Source organism: Mus musculus, chromosome 2 (assembly GCF_000001635.26).
Source record: "Mus musculus strain C57BL/6J chromosome 2, GRCm38.p6 C57BL/6J".
In the NCBI taxonomy this organism is placed as follows: domain Eukaryota; kingdom Metazoa; phylum Chordata; class Mammalia; order Rodentia; family Muridae; genus Mus; species Mus musculus.
In genome coordinates this window covers 29,167,858-29,185,693 of record NC_000068.7, presented here as the reverse complement: position 1 = coordinate 29,185,693, position 17,836 = coordinate 29,167,858, and the positions used below count along the sequence as shown (strand labels likewise).

General features: G+C 43.0%; 1 protein-coding gene across 6 annotated transcripts in view; it reads right to left on the bottom strand.

The window, feature by feature from the left end:
• Positions 1-3,222: 3,222 nt before the first annotated feature.
• Positions 3,223-17,836, bottom strand: part of Setx (senataxin) — a 58,884-nt gene continuing 44,270 nt past the window's right edge. For 3 of the 6 annotated variants that reach the window (XM_030251650.1, XM_006498080.4, XM_006498082.4), the window contains 7 exons: positions 14,344-14,531; positions 13,286-13,378; positions 11,973-12,137; positions 11,211-11,375; positions 8,719-8,817; positions 8,092-8,179; positions 3,354-6,294 (listed from right to left, as the gene is read on the bottom strand). In XM_030251650.1, the coding sequence (XP_030107510.1) occupies positions 5,569-6,294; positions 8,092-8,179; positions 8,719-8,817; positions 11,211-11,375; positions 11,973-12,137; positions 13,286-13,378; positions 14,344-14,531 (1,524 nt within the window). In that variant the 3' untranslated portion in view covers positions 3,354-5,568. Of the gene's footprint in view, positions 6,295-8,091; positions 8,180-8,718; positions 8,818-11,210; positions 11,376-11,972; positions 12,138-13,285; positions 13,453-14,343; positions 14,532-17,836 lie in introns of all 6 variants that reach the window. The other 3 variants (XM_006498079.3, XR_001782867.2, NM_198033.2) reach the window with 3 other exon arrangements.

The following is a 17,836-nucleotide window of genomic DNA, read 5'->3' as shown; positions in this document are numbered from 1 at the left end:
ATGGTGGTGCTCCCCTTTAATCCCAGAACTCAGAAGGCAGAGGCAGGCAGATCTACAGAGGCCCAGCCTGGTCAACAGAGGGAATTCTAGGGCTACAGAGAAACCTGTCTCCAAAAACTGGCAAAAGAAGGAGGGAGAGGAGGAGGAGGAAGAGGAGAAGCAAATCAAAGATGTGTCTAAAAAGGCACAAAGCACAAAGCAATGCAGAACACGGGAAATGGACACAATGTATGATTCACAGTGGAAACAGACTGCTGCTAAAAGCCAAAGGGACAAAGAGCACAGGAGAAAAATGAGCAGAGAATGTGAGCCCCACTCCCCCAGAAGAGGGGGGTGTACACTCTCAGCAGAAGCCTCGCCCTGCAGGCCTTGGGAGGGGTGTAGGGAGAGACAGAGCATCCTCCACTGCACTGGTATTAACCTGGAAGACAGCAGCACCTGGCCTTCACAAGGCAACAGGCAGAGTCTCTCACTGTGGAGAGTGGGGCTGTGGAACTGCATCCTCTAGACCAGGGGCGCTGAAATCCTCTCTACACCCAAACTCCTTACTGTAGAAAGATTTTCATGGCCACCGGTATATACATACCAAACATCTGGCTGGTGAGATGGATCAGTGAAAGGTACTTGATACCAAGCCTGACCACACACACACACACACACACACACACACACACACGTACACGTAGTAAGTTTTAAAGAGAAACTGGTTAGATAACTGGTGTGAGCAGCAGTTGAGTCCCTGCATCCTTGTCTGAAAACTTACAAACTGCCTTGTAACCCCAGCTCCAAGGATATCTTTATCTAGTGCCACTAAATTCCACAAACACCTGCACTCACCTGCATATACTTGTCTTTCAGATGTACACGGATACACACACTTTAAAAGCTTAAGCTTTAATAAAGGCAATAACCTTTACCATTAAAAAGTACAAAGAGTTAGTTAGCCAAGTGTCTTGGGCATGCTTCTAGCACTCAGAAGGCAGAAGCAGATGGATCTCCGAGTTTAGCCTGACCTACACACAGAAAATTCTAGGCCATGGAAGACCCTGTCTTTAAAAGGGGAGGGAAATCTCCAGGGATGTGGTGGAGTGCTGACCTAGCATATGCCAGGTCCTGGGTTCAATTCCCAGCACTGGGGGTTAAAAAAAAAAAAGAGGCAGGTGATGGAGGAAAAAAATGTAGAGTGAATGACTATGCAGAACAAGTGCACACAGCTTCGGGAGTGCGAGAGACTGTCTCCATGTTTTTATATGGATGTCCAGGCCCAGAGTGTCCAAACCAAGAGCAAACCCTCAGGAAAACCAAAGGTTCTGAAATGATGTGGGCTCCTTATAACTAATGGACTCTGGTGGGAGGATCGGTTGGGCATTTTAGTTTCCGCCCTTGGCCCTGCTGCACTGACTGGCCCAGGGAACCTCCCATCTGAACAGAAACTGGTTTCCCATTGACTTTTCTTGGAGGGCTACATCCTGAACCTCAGAGATGACCCCATGGAACCCTTATTCCTGCTGATTCCATGGGAGTCAGCTCCAAGGCTCTGCTATAGAAACACCCGAGAGCTCCATCTTCAAAAGCTGCACCCAAACCCAAAATGCGGGGTGGGGGGCAAAAGAAGCAATACTTTTTTAAAAGTATCCAGGCCGAAGGCTCCCACTCGTAGCAGAAAAAGACAGCCATGTTCCAGGCCTCCGCGGCTTCAGATGCCACCGGAGAACTCCACTCACATTCCACAGCAGAAGCGGATGATAACTCAGGTCCCTTGTGTGCAGAAACTGCCTCTGTCGTGCTCACAACACTGTAAATTCTCTTAAGTTCAAGCTAAATCTTATGTTGCTCCCTGAATTATTTATTCCTCTATGAATAGTGAAACCCGGGGAGTGGAATGACAGTGCAATTGTGGATTGGTAGAGGGATGCCTGGCCACTTCAATCACTGACAGCTACTGACAAATTCCAGATGAAGGGGCCATGGCATAGCGCTCATCCCATTGGGCAAATTTATCATCACCCTCCCTTCTTCCCTGTGATCTCTGAGTGAACCCTGGATACAGCAAGATGTGGAAAACAGATTAAGTGTCCTTTAAGTGACATCATTCTGTAGGCTACTGTGTGTGTTCTGATTATCTATGGCCACTGGCAATGACCTGACTTGCACATGGATGTGCCGTGCCTCCTCTGGCATTTCCAGGAGTTCCTGTCTCAAGTCACTGCCCATGTGTGGTCTCCACCTCCCGGCCCCAGCCTAGTGAACTTGCTGTAATCTACAGGATGTCCATGTGGAGACACTCATAAAAAGTGCCACACCACCTCCAGTAAGGATCTGTGTGACAAGTTAGTTCCACAGGCTGAGGTGACTGACCTCAAAAAGGGGAGGCCTCCTGGAACTGGTTGTGACTCTTCGCAAGAGAAAAATGACTGAGCCATGGTTCTCTTGGCTACTTAGCTGTTTTATGTTTTCTATTCCTTTTCCTATATGTGAGATGTTCCTGATAGCCTAGGCCAAGATCTTTAGCGAGTATCATGGCTACAAAACCATCCCTTGAAATGGAGTCACTAAACATGACCTTATCTCTGGGAAAACCAGCGCTTCACTTTACAAATCATGTATAAGATAGTATTGATAAATATAAACTTTCCAAACAACAGTATTTTATATGGCTGCACCTGTGTCATCGGAAGTAGATTTTGTTTAAGAAAGCCTTAATTAGAATTAAAATAGTTTAAATTTATGTTTTGAAGAGTTACAAAAGAACAGGAAGTAGAGGTTAAATAGCCTTAGATGATTTTTGTATTTTGATGTACTAAATGATCATAACAATATCCGTTCTACCTGGATGTCTTTCTGAAAATACTTTTTTTTCTGAAGTTGTAAGACTTGGATGATATTTCATATTTTGATGTACCAAATGATTATTGTTATGTCTATTTCACTGCGTCACTGAACACACCTTTTCAGAGCTGTCACACCTGTTTCTCTATGTATAAAAACCCTTGAGAGCTGCAAAATAGATCCAGAGCCTCTGTGTTTGCTTCCGTCTGTCACCACCGAATCCTTACCCACCTCCCAGGGACCCCCATACCCGGCCAGGGTGGTCCATGGCACCAAAGGACCCCAAGGATGAGGAGTGTGGGACTGGGCAAGGAGGGGAGTGAAGACAAGGAGCTGGCAGGGGGAGGGTCTTCCAGCCTTAACCTAGCAGCATGGAGTACTTCTAACCCAGGCCAGTTTTCTTGTTTGTTTTTATTTCTGCCATTTTCTCTTAAATTTTAGGTTTTAACAAAGATAATAGGTTTACTATTTGCCAAAATCCAGTTATGAATCCAGAGCATACAAAACACAAAGCTACAGAAAGATTCCCAAAATGCACAAGTAATTTTTAGAAAATAGTTTAGCACACTCTTGTTATAAAACACATTTACAGGAGATTATTCACATGTTTTTGTTCAAATTTACTCCTGATAATTCATGAAAACATAACTGGACAAACTGTGGTAAATCAAGAGAGAAGCAAAGTAAGACAGGTATAATATATTCACCTTGAAATAACATTTGAAAGTAGTCAGGGCATGTTCTTTTAACCACAGCAAGGACAAAGTGACCTTTTCATCTTGTCAGGGTTGACCATTTCTGACAGCACTGTCAGGAAAGGCCCCTTGACACAGCAAACACTTTCTGCAAATACCTTTACCAACTGGAATAAATAAGGTTTCAGATCTAATATAATGCAACTACATTCTGCTGTGAGACAGTTCTAAGGCAAGTCTGCTTGCTGAGAAGGAAGATCCCTTGGCCAGAGTCTAATCCCAGCAGCCCTTACATTCACAAAATAAGCAGGCTGCAATACAAATTCCAATACTCGGATGTGGCTAGCCATGAGCCAGCAGATGAACACACAATGTCCTACAACATACTCATTGGAGAGCAGCCAACTACATGTTTTGGAAAATCTTCTTTTTACAAATGTACTTCTTGGGTCTTTAGAGAAGGAAACGTCCTGGCTATTGCTGTTGTTATTCCCCTCTCAGAAGCACACTTTTGGCTAAACTGAGCACTTCTCACAGATACTAGGAAAGAAAATTTCAAGTGACAGTGAGGTTTCCTGCCAATGTCATATGCAGGAGCTTACTGAACCCCTGCCCTAGCCAGAGCAGGATTTCTTTCCCACTTAGCTGGGGACATCCAGGAGGCTGAAGGGCTCTGAGAAGGTGCCTACTCCCCAGCTTTACAAGTATTCAGCAGATATTAGGGTTCATGTCTGGGCACTAGCAGAAAGAGATCAGGAAACTCAAGTGTTGAAACTTGGCAAAATGCATTTTTTCAAAGCTCTTAACAAACAAAACCTCCTTCAGCAGAATTTCTAACACAAAACCCTTGTGTAAGAACAGATGGCAAAAATCCCTCCTAACAGCAAACACTAAGTTTTAGGGCTGTCTTCCTGCCCCAAGGCAGCTAACGGGCTGTGCACACAGTAGTTACCAGAGACCTCACACTCACATGCCCTTCTACATAGAGACTGGTTAAACAGCCCTCCCTCCCTTGTCCCGACTTGACTTCCAGGCCCCTCTGCTTTCCTCTCACAACCACACCAGGTCTGATGGAGTCCAGTGCCTGCAGTGACCCAACATAGACTGCACTTTCACCTACCTACTGGATGGTCCTGCAGCCCAGACGGCTGCTCTTCTTTCTCATGGAGTTTCTCTCCTGCCTGAGATATGCTATCTGGTCTGCCCCTGTGTAGCTCCCATGGGATCCCTTAAAATGCATCCTTTTTAATTTTCCGGGCAACTCTCAAGCCTTCACAAGCATCCTAAATGGACTCTTCCAGGCCAGACCAACCAAGCCAGCACAAATCCTCCATTTGCTAAGCTGTCTACAATTCCCCAGTTACATCAACCTCACAAAACTTTGCAAGCATGAATGACCATTCAAGAATTGGTCTTCCGTTTTGAGAAGGGAAAGATTTTTAGCCAGAAAACCTATACACCAATATAGGTAAATGAACTTGTCACAGTCATGCCCTGTGCCAAGCTGCCTTGTTTCAAAGTGCACTTATGAGCACAACTCCCAACGTGCTGCTTTCTAAAGGCCCACGAAACCCCAGCTGAAGACACTAGCTACTTGTTCAAACTTGACTAACTCCCAGTACTGAGGCTGTTAAATTCATCTACCACACAATGGTTGAAAGGATCTGTCCTCCTCTCTCTCTTTAAATTGGAAGTTTGTTCTGTTGGAAAATGACCAGTGCTTTAGGCTGAGGCAGGAAATGTGGTTTACACTGTAAAAGGATCTGCATTTGCTATATGGATTCACAGTTTAACCTTTACAACAAAAGCTCCCAATGTTTTGAATTTCTGACCTCAAGAACAAGATTACAGGCATACAAATTCCCTCTCCAAGTGTATACAACTGGCAAAAAGTACTGAAAACAAGACCAACAAACAGATCAAGAATTAGAAGTTACTTCCATCCTCTAACAGCGACCCTTCAAGGGAAACAAAACCAAAACCCAACTTCTCAGTAGGGTACCACTAGCTGGCCTGTGGACAACAGTCTCCTCACGAGGTGCTACTATAGAAATTGTCTCCTCTTGGCACTGCTGTCATCCAGCCTCCTCCTGTCCCAGTCAGTGCTTCTCAGCACGTGATGAGTCACAGAGCCATGCCTCCCCTGCTCTCCACTGAAGGCCCTGGGTTCTCTTTTGTGGCTGAGCCCAGCATCTGGGTCACTGTACTTCCTCTTACTTGTGGAGGCGGCAGCAGCAGGGTGAGCAGGTGGTGGCTCAGCCTGCATAGGTGACCTGTGGCTGCCCAGAGGAGCAACAATGGCAGTGGATGGCGGCACAACAAAACCTAGGTCCTGGAAAACCACAGGGAAGCCAGGCTCTCCCAAGAGATGAACTACCCCGGGGAGCTGGGGGCTAACGGGCTGTGGATCCTTCAGGAATGTTCCCTTGGCTTCAGCATCCAATCTCCTGAGTAGTCGTGGATCTCGAAGTCGGTCTTGAAGAAGTGGCCTTTCAGGTCCCTTTGAAGTGACAGTATCAGAGGGTGTGTGATACAAAGAAGCAGCAAAAGATGTTGTGGCAAGTCCACTGTCCAGTCTGTTGCTGGGCAAGCCACCCTGGGGTCTGGGTGCCTCCGGGGCAGTGGCTGGGGGATGGGTCAGACTCCTCTGTAGCACAGGCTTCAGTTTCAGAATCTTCATTGCGTCATGTCTATAGTTTGGGTCACTGGTCTTAATAATGGCCCCACGCTTCTGAGCATCCTGAATCAGTTCATACCAATGCTGGTTTTCCTGAAACAAAGAGAAGAAAAAAAAAAAATCACACCCTACAGAAACACTCATTTTGCTGGAAAAGCATGTGGGCCCAACTTCCATTTCTGAAGGAATAAATATAGTCTGATAAAACAGACTCAAAAAATTCACCACTCAGAAAACAAGAGTGAAGGAGGCACTCAAACGATCAGTCTTAAGGAGTCATGATCTTTAAAAGCCAGGGCTGGTGACAGCTGCACGGAAACTTTACTCGCATCCCCGCCATCCTTGCCACACAGTAAGATGTCCTCCTACAGGACCTGTTCTGCCGGGCTATTGAAATTTATGTCACTTAAAATTAAATAAGATTAAAGCTACTACAGTCCTTCTGCTGCATCAACCCCACAAGTGCACAACGACTCCATTTCTCTAGCTGCTACTGCAGTAAGCATCCTGCTGAACTACACTGGGCATGGCTGACATTTTAACAGTTAAGACTTGGTTTCCGAAGGCAAATTCCTGACCACACATGATTGCTCTTGAAGGAAAGAAACCCACAGCATTTATTCCCAAAGGCCTCCCAAACCCCAAAGGACTATCTACTGAGTGAAGATCAGGAGAACTCTCAACCCCTGAGCACCCCTCTAGAAGCCTGAATCTTTCTATTTTACTCTTCTCTTGTTTAAATTGCGTGCATGCTGCTGGGGATGAACTCAGGGCCTTATACCTGCCAGGCAAGTGTTATATACCACTGAGCTGTTCCCAGCCCCATCAGAAAGGGTTTATAATTTATTTCTGTGTTCTATGTGTTTATGTCAGTGAGCAAGACCTTTCAGAGACCTGGAGCTTGAGTTACAGGCACTCTTGAACCATCTAACATCGGTGTTGAGACCCAAACTCCTGTCCTCTAGAAAGGCAGCAAACATTTTTAACCACTGAGCCATGTCTCCAGCCCCCATGACTTTATTTTAAAATGTCAATGTTTATGTTAGAAACAATCCTTTAGCAACACTTACGATCAAATTTCGTTTTTCCTTATCAACTTAACACGAGACATACGACAAGCTTTTACAGCTTCTTTTAAAGGGTACACAAACAACACAAGCTAAAAACCACAATGTAGGTAAGCGATGGGAAGGAGATGCATTTCAATGCTCTTGCCTGCTATTAACAAAACAGGGAAGAAAAACAAGCAACACTGGCTTCTCTCCTCAGAGGGCCACTTTTTAAAACACCAAAAAGTTACTGGGTTGGCAAGAGAGCTCAGATTATTAAAAGATAAAGTTCTCAGCAAAAACTTGGAAAGCAGCAATCCACTGTAACCCCTAGACGAGCTGAGCAGCAAGCACACACTCCCCTGCTCCCTGCCACTGGCTTCACTCATAGCATCTCCCCACTAAAATTACATAGAACACTATGCTTCATTCCAAGAACCCCTGCAGCAGAACAGCTCTGGGGCAGACCTCTCCTTGTAACCCACGTGCCCAAAGCCCCCCATGTCTCTGCACTCTCTCTGAAGAAGCTGCTCACATGCCCACCCCATGTTTGCTAAACTCTGTCCTAGCACTTTCTATGTAGATTACACACCTTCTTTGGTCTTGTCACCAATACACAACAGGGTTCAGACAAGTCACCTTGAAATCCTAGTGTACACACCTGAGCTTTGGGCTAAGTTTGTACATACACAAAAGCTCACAGCCAAGTAGCTGAAAGACCTAACCACCTTTATTTTGTAACCAAGAAATCATTTCCATTTTGATGACGAAAAAAAAATCTGTAATAGGCAACAGCAGATAATTTTAAAACTCCCTGTAGTCCCCCACAGAATGTACCTACCATCAGAGTCCTCAAATGTCCAAGGATAAAGAGGCTATACTTGGCTCGTGTAATGGTGACATTCAATCTCTGCAAACTTGCCAGGAATCTATGCAACAACAAGAAAGTTACTTCTGTGAGCTCCCAGGGTATGCCTGTCTCTGGCGCAGGTGCCCGGATTACAAGACGCAAACCATCACGCATTGCTTTTACATGGGTACTGGACCGTCACACTTAAGTCCTTATGCTTGCATGGTAAGCACTTTACTAAACAGGGCCATCTCAATGGCCAAGCTATTACATAGATTTAAACCAATGGTTCTCAACCTTTCTAATACTGCGACCTTTTTATAATTTCCTCATGTTGTGGTGACGCTCAAACATAAAATTATTTTTGTTGCTACTCCATAACTGTAATTTTGCTACTGTTGTGAATCATAATGTAAATTATCTGATATGATGGATATCTGATGTGTGAACCCTGTGAAAAAGGGTCATTTGATATCCCCAAAGAGGGTGTGACTCAAGGTTGAGAACCACTATTTTAAACAAAAGGAATAAAATAATGATGGCTAGGGCTAAGAGCAGTCACTGGTGGATCTAGACAGCTGCTTCTCAACAAGTGACGATGCAATGTGATCTACTTACCCTATTGAGCCTTGCACAGCACTTGCCCTGACACAGGTAACGATGATACAGTCTTTCTGCCGGCCCTGGAAGGCATCTACTGTGTCCACTTCTGCAGGTCTGTTTATAAAAGGCACAAAGTTTACTAAAACATTTAAATTATGAAATACATGCACATAGGCAGTATTTAAAACTCTTCATTGGATTCCGGGCAGTGATGGCGCACACCTTTGATCCTAGCACTTGGAGGCAGAGGCAGAGAGACTCTGAGGTCAGCCTGGTCTACAGAGTATATTCCAGGATAGCCAGGGCTACAGAGAGAAAAACACTGTTGTGAAAACCAAAATCCGAATGTCCCGAGTTGTAAGGTTTGTTGTATGTTCCAGACAGGACAGTACATTCAGATATGCTTGAGGTCAGCATAACATCCTTCATTCTTTTGATGGCATCTTCTGAAACACAATTCTTAGTGTTTATGAAGTCCATAAGAAACCATCTCCTAGTCTGAGGCTATATATATTTGTATGTATGTTTCCTTAGGCCTTTCAGAGTCTTCTATAGCTTCATCAGCTTGACTTCTGTCAGAGGCGGGTGGAATTCTGGCAGACAAAGTACCAGTCTTCTTTGAGTACAGCCACTGGGGCTGTGTCTTCTTATCCACGACCTTCTTCCTGTGTCCTGAGTATTTAATTTTTTCTTGTAACATGCTTTGTAGTTTTCAGTGGATACATCTTATACTACTACTGGTCTTATTTACTTCTAAGTATTTTATTACTTTTGGTGCTATTTATTATAAATAGAATGTTTCTAACTTCTTGAGCAGACTATTAACCGACAACCACTTTTTACATATTGATCCTGTATTCTACAAGTCTCTTAAACTCAAGTGTTAACCCTAAGAGCTTCTTTATGTAGCTTCATTAACTGGATCTATATATAACCATGCTGAATTATTTACAGACTTACACACAACAAAGTCTTGCTTTGGCTAGAGTGTCTATTGCAATGGACAACAGAAGTAGTAAGAAAAATGTCCTCCGTGGTCTACAGGAAAGACTGCTGAACCATGACAGATCAATGTTACCTATGTGTTTTCCATAGACAATCAAGTTAAGAAATTTTCTCTGTACTCCTAATAGTTTTTTCTGTTGTGAAAGATGATAGGCTTTGTTAAGTCTTTTCTGTCATCTGTTAGATTGAGAAGGTGACCCACATGCCATACTAATTGTCTGTTCTTTAAGATACAGTCTCCATTCAGAAACCTAGGGTGGCTTCAAGCTCATTATGTTTATCCTGCCCTGTATTCCCAAGTATGGAGGCTCCAAGAGTGAGCTGCCAACTCTTGCTTCCTTCTCTTATTCCAGCAAGATAGTTAGCCAACACTGCACTCTGGGATAAATTTCATGTGGTCATGATATACAGTCCCTTAATATGCTCTGGATTCAGTCTGCAGCTGTCCATTTAGCATTCTTAAATCTACAATCATTAGTGTTATCGGTCCTGTGGCTCTTGTAACACCTTCTCTGCTTTGGTGTCATAAAAAAATTACAGTGTCCTTGGAGCCAGCAACATGGTTCAAAACGTGTAAGGCAGCTTGCCACCAAGCCGATGACTGGAGTTCTATCCAGAACCAATTACTGAAAGTTGTTCTCTGACCATATGCACACCACGGTGTGCCTGCTTTACATAAATTAAAAAAAGAAAACCAGGAAGTTTTATTAGGCTTTTGTCAAGTCCTAAGTATTACTGGCTTTTTCTGCTGTTTTCACATAGGGTATTACCTACGTAGCCCAGGTTGGTCTAAAACTCTAGATCCTCCTGCCTCAGACTCCAGAGTGCAAGGACTGCAGACACACAGCTGTGTTAGTGCTGACTGTGGATTGACATTTGGCGAAACTCAGCAGTCAAGTCTAACCTGTTTTTCAGGTTTTGGTCACTACACTGAGAGGTGTGCTAGATAGATAGAGAGAGAGAGAGAGAGACAGAGAGAGAGAGAGAGATAGAATCTCCGGATTTTTAAAATTTTCTCTAAAGTCAGTTTTGTGTGTTTCTAGATAAGAAACTTTAAAAGTTGCTAGTTTTGGTATTTTATCTTAGGAGTAACAGTGCATGTGTGCATGTGAGGAAAGGCCACAAGAAGCAGCTTGAAAGCACATGCTTTCTCAGACAGCCTGGAAGCCAGCAAACCCCAAAACATCCCCATCTCTGCCCAAGTCAGAGCTGTGGTTACAAAGAAACAACCCTCAGCTTGTTGTCTAAGTACTGAGATCTGAACTCTGATCTTTATGATTGCAATGCAAGTGCTTTTAACCACTGAGCCATCTCTCTCCAGACTGTTTTGTTGAGATGGGGATCACATAGCCCAGGTCAGCCTTGAACTCACTATGCAGCAGAATATAATGATTAGTATTAATAGTCAACTTGGTAAAACCTGTACTAGCCTAAGAAATGGGTTGGGGGCATGTCTCTGGGGGTTATTTATTGATGGTGTTAGTTGAGTTGGGAAGACCCACCCAGTGTGGGTGGCACCATTCTCTAGGCTGGAGATCCCGGACTGTGTAACAGTGGAGGAACCGAGCTCATCACTAGCATGCATAAATTCACTGCTCTTCTGCTGCTGCTTGGATGCTTCAGAGTCTTGCTGCCTTGATTCCCCCATCATGATGGGCTGTAATAAACTGTGAGGTGAAATAAACCCTTTAATGCTTTTGTCAGAATATTTTGTCATAGTAACGGGAAAAGAAACTACGGTACCAAGGATGACCTTGACTGATCGTCCTGCCTCCACCTTCCAAGTGCTGGAGTTAAATGTTTCTCACCACACACCTGACACTGACTTTCCAGATTTTTTTTTTCCTTAGTTTTCCCAGACAGGGTTTCTCTGTGTAGCCCTGGCTGTCCTGGAACTCACTCTGTAGACCAGGCTGGCCTCGAACTCAAGAAATCCGCCTGCCTCTGCCTCCCGAGTGCTGGGATTAAAGGCGTGCGCCACCACGCCTGGCTAGACTTTCCAGATTTTAATCTTTAATTTTAGTGTAGAGATAAGGAGACAAAACCACAATCTTAGTAGGGCCTGGTGGCTGAGGCAGGAGGACAGCAAATGGGAAACTTACAGACATGATCACAAAAATAATAAAAAGACTGGGCAATATAACAGAGACGTTAGAGCACTTGCCTAGAATACAAAGACCCTGATTCAACCCCAGTCCCCCAGTCCTGTTAAGAAACAACCTAATTCAACCTAAATACCAGAAATACATGTAAAAATACGTCACCCTTTCTTATCAAATTCTTTCTCCAAATCCTTCTGGATCATCGTCTTCTGAGCCTTGTAATGGGTTATTATGCCAATATTTCGGAAGGAAATATCTTTTCTTTTCTCTTTAATAAGTTTAATTATTTCCATCACCAACTTTATTTCTTGAACATTTATATATGAGCTTTAAAAAGATGAAAAAAGACAAGGTGTCAAATCTCACAGCTGTCTAATTGCTCACTAATTCTAGTTAGTTCCCATTAAAGAATATGCATAGGTGCTTTTCCCTCTAGTCAGGCAGCAATATCAAGAAGATATAATAGTGATTTATATACATATGAGTAACTATAAATAACTGTCCAATCCATGAAGTGGTTGTAAGAAAGAAATTTGTAGTCAGCTAAGTTTAAACCAATAAACCACAAAGCTGAAAAGATGTCACCCAGACAACTAAACATTAACAACATAGCCCACTAGGGCTGAATGGCATGAAAGCTACCTCATTATCCTCTCTGCTGGCTCCAATATCCTGTTCTCACAGTCCATACCCCCACGTGTGTGTCCTTTCATTGCCAAAGTAGATCCAACCATTACCAACATGGGTCCTTGTTTCCCTAAGGATTAACACCCAATAACTACTGTCATGCTTTCAGCCATGCTACACTGTAACATCCCAGGAAGATAGCTCCTTCTCCTAGACCGTCTTTATTTGTCAGATTCAGACTCTATCAAGTTCCTTGCTGCTTTCTGGTCTTATAATGTGCTTGGGGTTAGGCTCTTCATCTTCTGCTCTACTCTTGAAGACCATATGAACCTCTTTATTTTTCACTGCAAGGAATATTCTATCTAGACCCATTTCCTAGTCTCACTTTAGAATCTGTGGGGTTTTATTTTGTTTTTTCACATTTTCCACATAACAGGGTAGTCTTTATGCACATGTTCATAAACAATACCTCCAGGCTGTTAAACTCCTCTATTCAGAGCAATCCTTGGCTCTTCTGATATATTTGCTACCTAGCAACACACCACCCACCTCCACTTTGCTATCATTTTATAGGTACCCAACACAATCCTTCACAACTCAAAATTTCAAGGACTATCTGGCTTATGCCTGCTTTCCTATGAAATCACAATCATCAACTTTTGATGGGGTCTCTCACAGTTATGACCGTTCAAGGACTTACTGGTCACCTGAGAGTACTGACCAATTATACAGAAAAGAGGAAGCTATCAACACAGATACCTTGGTACTAGAGAGACATGTATAGGAAAAGCTTATAAGCTAATGATTCTGAGACCATTACTGAAGAATGAAGGAAAACAAAAACATACTCATTATCCCGTCGTTCTGAACCATCTCCAACATCAAACACGAGGTAGGGCTGAAATGGCCACTCTGATGAACATCGAATGGATTCAGTCAATCTATAGAAAAGCAATCATATTCAGAAAATATGCTCTAAAGCACACATTTTATCAATATCTTCTTCTTTTATTTTCTGTGTGAGACAGAACCAGGAAAAAGAGATTAAGAGGTCTTCTTTCACAAATGCATAGCAATGAAAAGTCTAAACTAGATTTTATTTCCATTCTGGTACCAAGAATGATGATCTATATAATCATGACTCAAAAACAGCTCATAACAAAGTACAGGAAACATACGTACAGGGCTAGAGAAAAGGGAGCAGCCTCCAGGGAGCGCAAATGCACAAAAAAGGCTAAGAGCCTGGCTTCAGTCCCTAGCACCACAAGACAGGCCATGAAGTCACCAGTGATTATATGTGGGTTATAGTAAACATGGTGATTCTCCCTTCCCCACTTTTTTAAAGATTTTTATTTATTATTATATCTAAGTACACTGTCACTGTATTCAGACACTCCAGAAGAGGGCATCAGATCTCATTATGGATGGTTGTGAGTCACCATGTGGTTGCTGGGATGTGAACTCAGGACCTTCAGAAGAGCAGTGGCGCTCTTAACCACTGAGCCATCTCACCAGCCTTCTTCCCCACTTTTTTGAAACAGTTTTCTTTTGTATCGCTGGCTAGGCCCTCAGATCCACTTGCCTCTGCCTCCCGTGTTAGGATCAAAAGGTATGTGCCACCACCCTGCCCCTTCTTCCCCCCTCCCAATCTATCTGCATTTCATATAGTCAAAATAGCACAATGATTTAAGGTAAGTACCCTCCCTTCCCCTACCCCGAAACAGGGTCTTACTCTGTAGCTTTGGCTGGCCTCAACTCTCAACAATCTTCCTGCTTCTGCTTCCCAATAGGATCACCTGCATTGACTAACACAGCTAGCCTGGTTTATGCTTTTTATGCCAAGACATTGTCATAAGCAGTTAAAGCTTCCCGCAGGACAAGCTTATAAGCACTGCAGGACACCCACCTATTTGTCTTCAGGTTTTTGTTATAAACGTAATTAGAAGGGAAAAGACATATGTCTGGATGCATCCTGTACTGAATGGTAAGCTGTAACACCGGCAGCCTGCCAATCATGTTCTGCTCCACATTCTCTTCCAGCAGCTTGCAGAATCGGGCCATCATCGACTGGTCATAGCCATACTCCTGTGCTTTCTGAGAAGAAAAAACTCATTTGTAAGAGTTTATACCAGCCTGGTCCACAGAGTGAGTTCCAGGACAGCCAGGATACTCACAGAGAAACCCTGTCTAGAAAAACAGTAAGAGGTTTTTTTTGTTTTTTTTTTTTTGTTTTGTTTTTAAACAAGTCCCCACTATTGTAAGAACTGATATTCCAAAACAAATGTGTCAAAGTTCAGGTGGCATGTTTCTGATGCTGATCCTCAGGGAGCTGTGACCCTTGACTGTAAGGTGAGATGATCTCTTTAGAAAAGTGCTAGGAAAGAGGTGAGGGTGTGAATGACCACACCCTAAAGCTCTTCTGATAGGACCAAGAGGCCACCTGAATGAACAATAAAAGAAGCACAAAAACTTAACATAGATTTTTAACAAATCTTCGGGCCCTCACAAACCTAAGTGTGGTGTGTCACTACAAGGAAGCCTGTGCACAGTGATTTCTTCACAGACCTGTGGTGCCGAGTACTAACACTATAGAGTCAGGAAAGAGCAAACCTAAACTACTAAATTGATTTTAAAAGTCAAGTAATGGGTTATAACATCAGCATGCAAAAGTGACCCAAACAAATGAGAAAAACTGCCCATGTTTTCACAGTGTGCTATATAATTTTCAATGACAGTATCAAAGATTCAAATCGCATAACCTGGAAGTTAAAACATGCTCTAAAACCTGCACACCAGAATATGATCATGCTAACGGCGATGCGATACTATGAAGACGTGCACAGTAGGAATAAGCCTGTTACACAAACTTTCATAGTGAAAGTAAAGAATGGTGTACCCTAACATTTATGTACACATTTTATGTATACAAGCTCGTATAACTAACCAGATGTTAAGAGACATCTGGCAGTTTAACCTATATCTCCCCAAGTTTACTCAATTTAGCCCCAAATCCAATTTTCCAAATCCATTTTGTTTTTTTGTTTTTTATGTTTACGAGACAGGGTTTCTCTGTATAGTCCTAGCTGTCCTGGAGCTCACTTTGTAGACCAGGCTGGCCTCAAACTCAGAAATCCACCTGCCTCTGCCTCCCAAGTGCTGGGACTAAAGGCGTGAGCTACCACACCGGGCTCCAAATCCAATTTTAAATCTCTCTGAGAAAAGTAGAAAAAGAATTTATACAACATAATAGACCTACTTAAGAAGACAGAAAAAGTGAGTCAAACTTACAAATTTGTACTTGATGACATAAAAAAGGCTATCCCTGAGGTGGCTGGAAAAAAAGCCAATTCCATATGGAGTTTTTTGGTTTTTTGCTGGGCATGATGGTCCACACCTTTTTTTTTTTTGTTTTTTTTTTAAAGATTTATTTATTCATTATATGTAAGTACACTCCAGAAGAGGGAGTCAGATCTTATTACGGATGGTTGTGAGCCACCATGTGGTTGCTGGGATTTGAACTCTAGACCTTCAGAAGAGCAGTCGGGTGCTCTAACCCACTGAGCCATCTCTCCAGCCCCCATATGGAGTTTTAACTGCTCTTTTAAATACAAAACTCCACATATATACATAGGCATGCATCCATCTATCTGTCTGTCTAATTATCTATCTTAAAACCACTGCTTACTTCATTCTGTAACTCGATACTGTCTACCACCCACTAAGCACCATGAGTATAATAAGGACTTTGTTTTTTTATCAACACAACCTCCACACCTACAATAGTTCCTGCCAGAGCTGGCTGTGGTAATATATCTTTACAATCTTAGCATTCAAGAAGCTGAAACACTTGAAAAATAGAGATCTCCCTGTATTTAAAATAAATGTGACCTCGATGCAAACACCCAAAAAAAAAAGAAGCTGAAACTGGAGGATCACTGAGTTCAAATCAAGCCTGAGCTACAGAACAAGTTCCAAGCCAGCTCAGGCTACATAAGCAAAACTATCTCCACAGTAATTATTTCCAGAAAATGATGGCTTAAAAACAAAGCCGGGCGTGGTGGCGCACACCTTTAATCCCAGCACTCGGGAGGCAGAAACAGGCGGATTTCTAAGTTCAAGGCCAGCCTGGTCTACAGAGTGAGTTCCAGGACAACCAGGGATACACAGAAAAACCCTGACTCAAAAAACAAAACAAAGCAAAACAGACAAGTGCACTAGAATGCTGGATAATGGTTAAGAGTACTTCTTTCTTTTTTCTTTCTTTCTTTTTTTTTTTTTTTGTTTTTTCGAGACAGGGTTTCTCTGTATAGCCCTGGCTGTCCTGGAACTCAGAAATCTGCCTGCCTCTGCCTCCCAAGTGCCACCATGCCCAGCTTTAAGAGCACTTCTTGTTCTTGCAAAGGGTCCATCTGATCCCCAGCACCCACATGGAAACTCATTACCTCCTTAAGCACTAGGCATGCATGTGGTAGAAATTATTTGTGTGTGTGTGTGTGTGTGTGTGTGTGTGTGTGTGTATCAACTTTGGAAGCTTCTTTGGTTTTAAGGCTCACAAGCAGGGCTCCTGCCGCCACTCCTGCACAGTGTCTGTGAACCTTGGCCTGCAGCTATAGAACTGCACAAGCCATTCTCAATCAATCCAAAATCAAAAACAAATGGCAACAACAAAAACACACACTCATTGAATTCATTGAATAACTGGACAGAAATATTTTCAAAATGATCTTTTTTCTGAGATGATCTTTTTTCTGAGATTATGAGGCCACCACTCTGTATAAAAGATGTTAGTTAAAAAAACCCGTCAATTTTATTAAATTTAAGAACCATGGTAAGCCTATTTTAAATGACCCAAAACAATTACTGAGTCAACATCTGATATGCGTTTTTACAAGTCTAGTGTGGAGGTGAAATCCAAAACAAAAAATGCTGACTAGCCAGACAGTGGTGGTGCACACCTTTGATCTCAGCACTTGAGAGGCAGAGGCAGGTAGATCTCTGAGTTCAACGCCAGCCTGCTAGGGCAGCCAGGCCTGTACAGAGAACCTGTCTTGAAAAAAAACGAACAAAAAGGCAGCCTGGAGGCTGGAGAGATGACTCAGTAGTTAAGAGCACTGACTGCTCTTCCAGGGGTCCTGAGTTCAATTCCCAGCAACCACATGGTGGCTCACGACCTTCTGTAATGGGATCTGATGCCCTCTTCTGCTGTGCCAGAAGACAGTGTACTCATATACATTAAAAAAATAATAGGCAGCCTGGACTATATCAGTCCTCAGCCTCCACAGCTCTACTCACAGTGAGCACACGTTCTTCTTCTTCTTTTTTTTTTTTTTTTTAATTTATTGTATGTAAGTACACTGTAGCTGTCTTCAGACAATCCAGAAGAGGGTGCCAGATCTCGT